General features: G+C 41.9%; 1 protein-coding gene across 1 annotated transcript; it reads right to left on the bottom strand.

Annotated features, from left to right (window-relative positions):
• Window positions 1–251: 251 nt before the first annotated feature.
• ess2 (ess-2 splicing factor homolog) lies at window positions 252–11,309 on the bottom strand. Its single transcript, XM_005470283.4, has 10 exons — window positions 10,910–11,309; window positions 6,612–6,780; window positions 6,406–6,489; window positions 4,477–4,646; window positions 3,076–3,193; window positions 2,809–2,942; window positions 2,531–2,633; window positions 2,102–2,211; window positions 1,903–2,018; window positions 252–1,804 (listed from the first exon to the last, which is right to left on the bottom strand). Exons 1-10 carry the CDS (start codon window positions 11,054–11,056, stop codon window positions 1,525–1,527), a joined length of 1,431 nt encoding a protein of 476 aa, XP_005470340.1. The 5' UTR covers window positions 11,057–11,309; the 3' UTR covers window positions 252–1,524.
• Window positions 11,310–11,351: the final 42 nt, after the last annotated feature.

Below are 11,351 nucleotides of genomic sequence, written 5' to 3'. Positions count from 1 at the left end.
CTGGTAAACTGGAGTTTTTCCTTCCCACAGTCATCTAGTACTTGCTCACAGGGGATCATCTGATTTTCTCCAAAACTACTGCAGGGTTTTTACTGTAAAGCACCTTGAGGCAACTGTTGTTGTGTTTTGGCGCTATATATATAAACTTGAATTGAACTGAAGAAGCTGACATTTAAAATAAATCACATTGTTTGTGCACTAAAGACTTAATGATCAGTGTAATTATTCCTTCAGACAACACAGACAGTGAATGTAATCTCTTCCCACTTTAATACAACATCATTTAGAGTCAGTAGCTTTTTAAAAAGGAGTAACATTCGGCTGAAACAATAATGACGTTTTATTATTCACCCTTACCTCCATCAAGAAATGATGGAGGTAAGGGGAAACAGGGGAGACCTTTGTACGAAAATAGCTGTGTTGTCAGATGACACCTACTTATGGAAGCTCCTTTCCACCACTAAACAAAAAACAAAAACTGTTCTTGCCATCTGTAAGTCAGAACCTTGAGATAGCAACTTGAAATGTTGACAAGCTCTCATAACTACTTGACTGAAGTTTCGTATTGGCTTTATTTTAAATGCAAATATTGTCTCTGCCATGTCTTAGTGCTGTCCTGAAGGAATCTCTAACATTGGCTAGTATGGAAAAATCAATTTTTATTTTTTTTAAGTCAGGCTAGTCATTCTTTAAACGGACATATAAACCCGAAAAAGGTGTGGCAACGCTACACAAGCACCTTTTTCTTTGAGATAAAACATACTTAGATCAAATGAAATGTTAACTTTAACTAGGATGCACACAACTGACAGGGAGACACTTTAAATCTACTGCAAAAAAAAAAAAAAGGCCTCTTTACCATCAGTTCTGACAGCAAACCAGACTGAAGCATTTCTGACTGAATTATTTGAAAACATAAAAGCATGACAGGTCTTTGTATTTGAACCCTGACCCGACTCCTTTAGCACCAACAGATGGGAGAGCAACACTATACAGCTGACAATTCATTATCTGATTGCAAACACAGATTTTAGCCCAAAAAAAGCTTTAATAAAACACATTTTCTTCTCCCATTTGGAAACACAGCAGCCGGGGATTCCTGCTGTAATAACAAGACATTATTTTGAGTAATTCCTGTGAAGCAGAGAAACTCTGAAATGTCATCTCATTTGCAGGTGTGATTTTTTGGGAAAAACGTTCAATGACAATACAAATGATTTAAAATATGCAAATATTGTCTGTTGAGAATGTCAGTCTGTTAGAGTAGCAGGAGCTGTTTAAAAAAACAAACAAAAAAAAAACCCTTGCATGCGAGATAAAGACAATAAAATAAAAATAGAATTCAGACATTCAAATTATTTCTCTTGGACCTACAATGACCTTTGTTGCATTTTAGTGCTCAAAGTTTTTATAGTCTCTACTCCACCATTTATTTCTTTTTCCAGTCCTCCAGCAAAATGATGTGCTCTTTAATGTATATATTAAGTCTTATTTTTGTACAATCCAAGCAGAGAGGCGCTGCTCTTAGAAAAAGTCTGATGCTTTCCGTCTCTTGGGAAGCTGCAGCAGATTGTCTGTGAGCGACGTGACGTCCTGAGAAATTGGAGTCTTTGCTTTGTTCGGCGTTGGCGTTCCCGAAGGAGTCGCCGGGCCCCCGAAGGGAGACTTGCATGCAGCGAGTCTGTGTGAGGGTGATGGGGTGTAACTTGCTCGCAGTGCTTTGTCTGTGTATTTGCTGGAAGTCCGATTTACGAGCTTCTGCAGGGCAGGCGAGAGGGCCGGGCTCAGACCTTTAGGCGTCAGGCTGCAAGACAAAGAATATAATGTTAGTTTCATTTCTTCAAGACTTCACAACTTTAATTCTGGTGGAAATGAAATGACAGACGCAGTGAGCATCAATACCTTGCAAGGTTCTCTGTGACTTTTCGTAACGCTTCCTGTTTCTTTGCACGGTTCTTAGCGGCAGCCTCGTTGGCCATCTTTAAACCAAGCCTTTCTCGTCTCCCTGGTTCTGGGATCTTTAACAAAAGGTAATTATAGTCAACTATTTTACTTAAACAATTACAAATTAACCATCAATCCACCTGTAAATTCTCAGCACCTTAAAAGAAGGTCCATGATTCCTCTCAACATACGGGGTGTCTGATCCATCCAGACGAAATGGCGTGCTCTCGATCTCACCCCAGGTCATCAGAGGTGACTCGGCTACACCTGTAAGGACAAATGCATTAAGAAATCTACTGCCAAAGCAGCTCCAAGCTGAATGTGGAAACAGATACTTTGGTATTCATGCTTTATCTGCTGTCTACCAAAAACCCCAAGCGCTAACAATGAGGAAAAAAAACAAAAAAAGCTTGATTTTTGACAGTAATGGCAGCAGGCGAAGAGAACAGACGAAACGTAGTCACATCACGTCTTTGATAAGGAAACAGTTCAATGTGGTAAACTTTTAATTCTTTAGCTGCCCCAGTCAGCCCTAAATTATGGAACAGGTCTGTTCTATGCAAAGCACAATAATAAGATTACTCACCAGGTGCAGGTGATGGAGTTTTTACATAACCATATCCATTCATTGATGGGGATTCATGTGGGATAAGCTCCTTCCCATCAGGACCTACTTTACCCTGTTTGAACTACAGAAACAACACAACACATGTTCTGCATCATCAAGAAATCCACTTTTTTGCCTCCCCCACCTCCATTTGAACAGACTGGCATGCAGTGCAAGCACTTCATTCAGAAATAAGTGGCACATAAAGGCAACAACAGTCATTTTTTTAAATACAGTATCACATTAATAACACCTACCTGTGCATTGAGAGCTGCTGCCTGCTGAATCTGGCTCTTGTTGAGAGCTTTGCTGAATGGGTCTCCAACAAAGCGGGTGTTCTTGTGAACCACCTCCCTTGGCTTTTTGAAGATGGCATCATCATCTTTAACACCTGATTTTAAAAAAGGAAGAAAATAATAATAATTGTAGAACAAAATAAAAATCTCACTTACTGACACACACAAGTGAATTTAGTCAATTTTGTGAATTCACACAACACGACTATCGAAGCTCGAGCCTCCTACCCTCTGGATAATACATCAAGGCATTCTTGGCTTTGTACTCCCAGGTCTCCAGTCCAGCTTTGGTGCATTCGAGTGCTGCCTTCTCTACTGATGGTAAGGCAAGGTTCTCCTCATGACGCTGGAAACAATCACAACTTTTATAAATGATTTGAATGCAGCCAAGAGGTAGGATCTACTAACACTCACCTAAGTCTGTTTGGTGACTCAATTTAGCATGTTTTAGGTGAGTGGTTTACTACTCGACAAGCCTGTTGCTCTTATTTTGAAAGGCTGTGAAACAAAGACTCCTGTTAGGAGTCCATCTTCAGAATAAGGGACTCATACTCATCCTCTTCAACTCCAAACTGTTCTCAAATGACCATGCAAAGTTACACTACGTCACACTAGCTTTACCTGGTGGAGTTTGAACTAAAGTTTATTTACATTTATTTTGTCTTTTGGGTTTTTTTTTTTTTTTTTTTAAGGAGTTCTGCACAAGACTGTCTTGGTAAAAATCTTTATAAAAGCAATCTTCTGTTTGTACAGTAGCATCTGTGCAATAGTTAGCTTTGTGTTCTTGTTTATTGGGAGCTGACAAAGCTTCTGGGTGCACTAACGTCACCTTCTGGTGGCAGAAGTCTATTATGTCATACCAGACATGAGTTTGTTTAGTTTTTTTTTAAAAGAAGGGAAAATGCTGTTTATCCTTTAAGACAAGAAACAGCTGCACAAAGTATTTTTTAAAGCAATGTAACCACTATTAAAGGGGGGAAGAAATCCTGAGTGTAATTTAATTAGTTAGTATATAATTAGTTAGTATATATACTAAGTGAATATATAATGCACCTCTACCAGAAGGAAGTAGTATTAATGGTCCTACAAACTGTTAGCTGACCACCATGCGATGAGCAAATAGAAGAAGCAACACATTAGCTTCCATTTGCTGGCACGTGGCACAGTCAGATTAGATGCTACTATATAAAACAGGGGAAACACGCAGAGCCAAAAACAAAAAAAAAAAATCTGGTTCACAGCAAACTCCACCAGGTAAAGCTAGAGTGAGAAATCTCAGAAAAACAGTTTCCAGTTTTTGGTGAATAACAATTCTAGTTTAAATGGTCATCCCTAATATATGTGTTCCACACAGCCACAAATTATGAGTTTACGTCTGTGGGAAACTAATGCAATGATTTAAATAGTTTTACAAGTTTTTGTGATAAATTGACACTACAAAGAAGATTAAGTGTCCCTTATGAGAAACCACCCGAGTAGTAGTTTTCAGGCGAGGATAAGCTACAACATCAGTCTACCAAAAATACCACAGGCAGAAAACAATTTCAGCAATGTAGTTTACTCATGAACATATGAAAGCCCCAGAAAACAGATCAGCACACCTGCATTTACACAGCTAACCATCCATACCTGTTTGAATTCAGCCTCAGCCTCATACAACCAGGCATGCTTCAGTTTCTCCTTGTCTTTTGCCAGATCCATTATCTGTTCAAAAGATGCATTATCCTCACTGGTATTCTTAGCGAGGAAGTGGTCCAGGCTGGGCAGAGTTTTTTCTTCTGTGTCGTCAGCCCTCTTCTCTAGAAAGAAAAAAAGAAGAAGAAGAGTATACAATATGGGAAAGCATATACAGTGGGGCAAAAAAGTATTTAGTCAGCCACCGATTGTGCAAGTGCCCCCACCTAAAATGATGACAGAGGCCAGTAATTTGCACCAGAGGTACACGTCAACTGTGAGAGACAGAATGTGAAAAAAAAAAAATCCATGAATACACATGGTAGGATTTGTAAAGAATTTATTCGTAAATCAGGGTGGCAAATAAGTATTTGGTCACCTCAAACATGGAAAATCTCTGGCTCCCACAGACCTGTAACGTCTTCTGTAAGACGCTTTTCTGTCCCCCACTCGTTACCTGTATGAATGGCACCTGTTCGAACTCATCATCTGTATAAAAGACACCTGTCCACAGCCTCAAACAGTCAGACTCCAAACTCCGCCATGGCCAAGACCAAAGAGCTCTCGAAGGACACCAGGAAAAGTATTGTAGACCAGCACCAGGCTGGGAAGAGTGAATCTACAATAGGCAAGCAGCTTGGTGTGAAAAAATCAACTGTGGGAGCAATCATCAGAAAATGGAAGACATACAAGACCACTGATAATCTCCCACGATCTGGGGCTCCACGCAAGATCTCATCCCGTGGGGTCAAAATGATCATGAGAACGGTGAGCAAAGATCCCAGAACCACACGGGGGGACCTGGTGAATGACCTGCAGAGAGCTGGGACCAAAGTAACAAAAGTCACCATCAGTAACACACTAAAACGGCAGGGAATCAGATCCCGCAGTGCCAGACGTGTTCCGCTGCTGAAGCCAGTGCATGTCCAGGCCCGTCTGAAGTTTGCCAGAGAGCACATGGATGATACAGCAGAGGATTGGGAGAATGTCATGTGGTCAGATGAAACCAAAGTAGAACTTTTTGGTATAAACTCAACTCGTCGTGTTTGGAGGACGAAGAATACTGAGTTGCATCCCAAGAACACCATACCTACTGTGAAGCATGGGGGTGGAAACATCATGCTATGGGGCTGTTTTTCTGCCAAGGGGACAGGACGACTGATCCGTGTTAAGGACAGAATGAATGGGGCCATGTATCGTGAGATTTTGAGCCAAAACCTCCTTCCATCAGTGAGAACTTTGAAGATGAAACGCGGCTGGGTCTTCCAACATGACAATGATCCAAAACACACTGCCCGGGCAACAAAGGAGTGGCTCCGTAAGAAGCATTTGAAAGTCCTGGAGTGGCCTAGCCAGTCTCCAGACCTCAACCCCATAGAAAATCTGTGGCGGGAGTTGAAAGTCCGTGTTGCTCGGCGACAGCCCCAAAACATCACTGCTCTCGAGAAGATCTGCATGGAGGAATGGGCCAAAATACCAGCTACTGTGTGTGCAAACCTGGTAAAGACCTATAGTAAACGTTTGACCTCTGTTATTGCCAACAAAGGTTATGTTACAAAGTATTGAGTTGTATTTTGGTTATTGACCAAATACTTATTTGCCACCCTGATTTACGAATAAATTCTTTACAAATCCTACCATGTGTATTCATGGATTTTTTTTTCACATTCTGTCTCTCACAGTTGACGTGTACCTCTGGTGCAAATTACTGGCCTCTGTCATCATTTTAGGTGGGGGCACTTGCACAATCGGTGGTTGACTAAATACTTTTTTGCCCCACTGTAAATGTCAAAAGAGGGATTAACAGCGAGACGTGGATGTGAAGCTTTAACAAATTACATATTTATTGCATGACGTTATGTGTTCATCACCCTGCTTACTTACCTCCATCTACAGCTTTAGCAGAATAAGTGGAAGCAGGGGATCCCGACCGGCCCACTGGTGTTTCAAAGCTAGCAGGCGTCACATCTTACACAAACAGAAGAGAAAGAAAAAATTTCAATGAGAAAAAACACCTGTTGAATTCAAGTATTTTATCAGTATTTTACTTGGAGAACACAAAATGTCTTATTTAATTCCACTTCACTCACATGGTGCAGAAGACTGTGGTGTAGATTTTGTCAACGAAGATCCATATCGGATGGAAATTTCTCTCATCCTCTCCAGGTCTCCATTTTCCTCTGCTTCAAGATATTCCTTCTGTGCCTGCAGCTTTGTCACATCTGGGAAAAAGTCCCTCTGGATAATTTTCTCTAAGCTCTGTCAACAAAAACCAAACACAGGCAGAAGGTTAATACAGAGGACATATTACCAGGAAATATGGGCTTATGGCACATAGAGATGTGTTCAGATGTTTACGTACACTCATCATGGGCATGGATGTCATGGTAATTTTAGTCTTAATTGTTTCTTTGAATAGTTTATTTCCATGGTGCAATTACTGTACAGTATACATCTTTAATGAATTAAAAAAACAACAACAACAACAAAACAAGAGTGTACACATTTGAATTCACTTTAGATTTTCTCTAATCCAAACAGGGTTACATTTATGTATACAGGTTCAATATATACACACTGACTTAAATCGTTTGAGTATTGCTAAAGGTTTAACAAAGCCAAAACAAGGGCAAGGACACGGCAAGGACAAAACCTTGTGTAACTGATCACGACTGACTACAACTGGTATTTTCTCTTCGCCAGCATAGAAAGGATTTGTTTGACTGTAGTCAGTGGATTGACCAATACTCAGAACAATGGGAAGGTCCAATGAACCCAATGAAGATCTAAGAATGAGAATTTTAGATTTACACAAGTTGGGAAGATCTCTTGAAGCCATATCTAAACAACTGCAAATTACAAGATCATCAGTTGAAATAACTGTATGTAAAATGATGGCGTCAGCTCCAGGCTCCTGAGATGCTGCGCAGATGAACTGTGTGACATCCTAGTTTATCTGTTCAACCTGAGCCTGTCACTGGGGAAAGTACCACAGCTGTGGAAGACCTCCTGTGTGGTACCGGTACCAAAGACCTCCCATTCCAAGGACCTCAGCAGCTACAGGCCGGTAGCCCTGACATCGCATCTGATGAAGACCCTCGAGAGGTTGGTTCTAAACCATCTGCGCTCCCTGGTGAGGTCTTCATTGGATCCGCTGCAGTTTGCTTACCAGCCTGGCATCGGGGTGGAGGACGCCATCATCTACCTCCTGCACCGAGCTCTGACTCACCTGGAGAAACCTGGAAGCACTGTGAGGATCATGTTCTTTGATTTCTCCAGTGCTTTCAACACCATCCAGCCACGACTTCTGAGAGACAAGCTGGAGCTATCAGGAGTGGACCACCACATGTCCCAGTGGATACTGGACTACCTCACAGAACGTCCACAGTATGTGAGGTCACAGGGCTGTGTCTCTGACACGCTGGTCTGCAGTACGGGGGCCCCACAGGGAACTGTGCTGGCACCGTTCCTCTTCACCCTCTACACTGCAGACTTCTCCATCAACTCCCCACGCTGCCACCTACAGAAGTTCTCTGACGACTCTGCCATAGTCGGCCTCATCACAGGTGAGGACGACTCAGAGTACAGACAGTGGACTCTGGACTTTGTGGACTGGTGTCAGCAGAACCACCTGCTGATCAACGCCGGGAAAACCAAGGAGTTGGTGGTGGACTTCCGGAGACGCAGACCCACCACACTGACACCGGTGAACATCCAGGGAGTGGACATTGAGATAGTGGACTCTTATAGGTACCTGGGTGTTCACCTGAATAATAAACTGGACTGGAGCCACAACACTGATGCTCTTTACAGGAAGGGTCAGCGCAGACTCTACCTGCTGAGGCGGCTGAGGTCATTTGGAGTCCAGGGAGCGCTTTTAAAGACGTTCTATGACTCTGTGGTGGCATCTGTCATTTTTTACAGTGTGGTATGTTGGAGCAGCGGTTTATCGGCAGCTGAGAGGAAGAGGTTGGACAAACTCATCAGGAAGGCCAGCTCTGTTCTGGGATGCACCCTGGACCCAGTGCAGGTGGTGGGAGACAGAAGGACTCTGGCCAAAATAACATCTCTGATGGACAGAGTCTCCCACCCCATGCATGTAAACGTTGCTGAACTGCAGAGCTGCTTCAGTGACAGACTGCTGCATCCTAGATGCATGAAGGAGCGTTTCCGCAGGTCCTTCCTCCCTGCAGCTGTCAGACTGTACAATCAGAACTGCTCCCAACAAACGCAGATGTTTACATCAGCGCTGTAACAACTTTTACTGTTATAACTGCACATTACTTTTCTCAGCTTATATATACACTAACTTATTGAAAGTTACATGTTTACTTTTTAATGCACGGGTACAATAAACAATCTGCACTTTTCTAATTATTCTAAATATTCTTAACTATTTAAACATCTTTCAGTATCCTGCTATGTTTGCACACTATGTGTACGCTAATTTAAACAACTGTACTGTACTCTGCTCTGGTAACTATTGTCCATGATGTAAATATGTAAAAATTGTGCTTCGGTTCTGTGTGTCCTGTTCTGTTTGTATATGCGTGTTTTTTTTTGCTGCTGATACAACCAAATTTCCCCTTGTGGGACAATTAAAGGATTATTCTATTCTATTCTAAAAGATTAACAGATGTGTCACCACTTTGCCGAGGTCTTGAGAAAAAATCCAAACTGTCAACCTCAGATGACAGGAAATTGGTTAGGCTGTTCAGGAACAACCCTGTAACCACCAAGGCATAAAACCAGCCATGAACTGAAAACTGCTGAAGAAAAAAAAAAAAAAAAAGTTTTACCGTTCACTGTGGACCAAGTGGGTGCTGACCAAGAAAGAAGCCCCTGCTCTAAAATCGATACCTTTAAAAACTCGACTTAAATTTGTTGCTGCCCACATGGAGAAGCCAAATGCCTTCTGGAGAAAGGTTTTATGGTCAGAAGTGACAAAGTTTGAGCTAACTGGCCATAATGTCAAGAGTTACGTTTGGAGGACTAAAGGTGAGGTTTCCAAACAGAAGTTACGAAGGTAATTATGGTTCTGTGAATTCCCAGAAGACTGCCAGTGACAATAAACAATGCAGCTATGTCTTCTTGGTTGAGATTTCATATAAACATATAAACAAAGTCAACTGTGTGACCTGTAGGCTACCTACGCGTGTACACTATAAGTACCCCCCGGTACCCTACATCTGATCTCTATAAATGTTCTTGCACTGAGATTCTCCAAGTGAACTGCATGACTGGCAGTTATCTGGGAGTTCACAGAACTGTGGTAACTTTTGTAACTTTAATTAGGTTTCTTTCCCTCCTGCCTACAGAAGTTGCAGTAAACAATGAAGATGACTTATACTAGCAGTGTCATGAGGAAAAACTTGCTGGTCAGCCAATGGCAGAATAGTTGAAGCTCGAGTGGGTCCTGAGACCGGATTAAGTCAGGTGACTTTAGCAAACGTGTAAGGCACTGCCCAGGATTCTGCTGCACAGATTTCCCCTCATGGAACACCTCGAATTACTGCCCAGGCAATGTTCCTGGTAGTGTGACAACTAATATCTGAAGAGACTATTTGTACGTCTGTTTTACTGTGTCAACAATCCGGTGGGAAAGCTCTGTTTGGGCAGAGCTGTTCCCTTTTTCTTCCCAATATAACATATATAGCCCTGCTCTGAGCTTAAACTCTGAGTTGCCTCAGTATACAGACACACAGGACCCCACTCACCAGACTGAGGAGTGTGGAGAACCAGATCCTTGATGGCCATCTAGGTCCCATCAAGAGACCCTGCGGTCTGACTGCCCCACTGTGTGAAACAGTAGCATTATTAAAAGACCCTCTGGAGGCATTGTGGCAATGGGCTGTGTGCTCCAACACAAGAAAATTTGTAAAACTTGTGGACTACGCTTAAAGCCACGTCTGTGCCAGGAACCAAATCAGTTTAAATGAACTCTAACAATTCTTCTAAGAAGAGTGATCCAATATCCAGCTAGATTTATTTAGGGCTTTTTGATAGCTACTTAAGTGTCTCGTCGTGGTGCAACTTGTTAAACAATATTTAACCAAATATTTTCGGGGTATATGCATGCCATTACCATGGCATTCATGTAACTTTAGTAACTTAATCCTTACTTGAGCAATTTGCTATTGCACTTTCATATCGTGAAGTACTGTCGTAACAAGCATCTTACTTTAAACCTATATGTAGATTTTATATGTAAACACTTTTTCCACACTGACTGCATAATATTTGGAGCTGTTATACACTTCTATGTCTGTCCAGACTAGTACAATAAAGTCTTTAGTCTAAAGAAATTTAGCTGTGTTGTACATTACCTGCCTGCTAACTTACAGTTGTTAGCTAACAGTCGTGCCTGTCTATGTCTGCTATTATTTACCTCAATGTAGTCCTCCTCATCCAGGACTTTTCTCTTCAGTGTTCCCTTATCCTTATCCTCTGGTTGCTGTTGAAGAGCCACTGTTGAGATCGCCAAAGGGACGAGAGTCCCGGACAGTGCTTTCCTCACGCTGGCGCTGCCCTCCATTGTGGACCCTGTTAGCCTCCTAGCCGGATGGCTAAATAATCTTCTACTACAAATAGCGACGAAAATTAAGCTATTAGAGGATGTTTCTTTCAGTGGATTAACACCGTTTAAAAAGTTAACCAACAACGTAAAAACCCGACACTTAAAAATGCCCAACGCCACCAACTATAACACATAAGCTGACTTTTAGCCACCAGCGTACAAACAACGCACAGCCCGAATGATTACGTCACCGGAAATTTACGACTTCTCTAGAATTTTCCAAAATAAACCTTGAAAGCGGTTTGATAGTTCG

The sequence above is a fragment of the Oreochromis niloticus genome, linkage group LG7, assembly GCF_001858045.2.
Source record: "Oreochromis niloticus isolate F11D_XX linkage group LG7, O_niloticus_UMD_NMBU, whole genome shotgun sequence".
Lineage (NCBI taxonomy): Eukaryota > Metazoa > Chordata > Actinopteri > Cichliformes > Cichlidae > Oreochromis > Oreochromis niloticus.
This window is presented reverse-complemented; position numbering and strand designations above follow the sequence as displayed.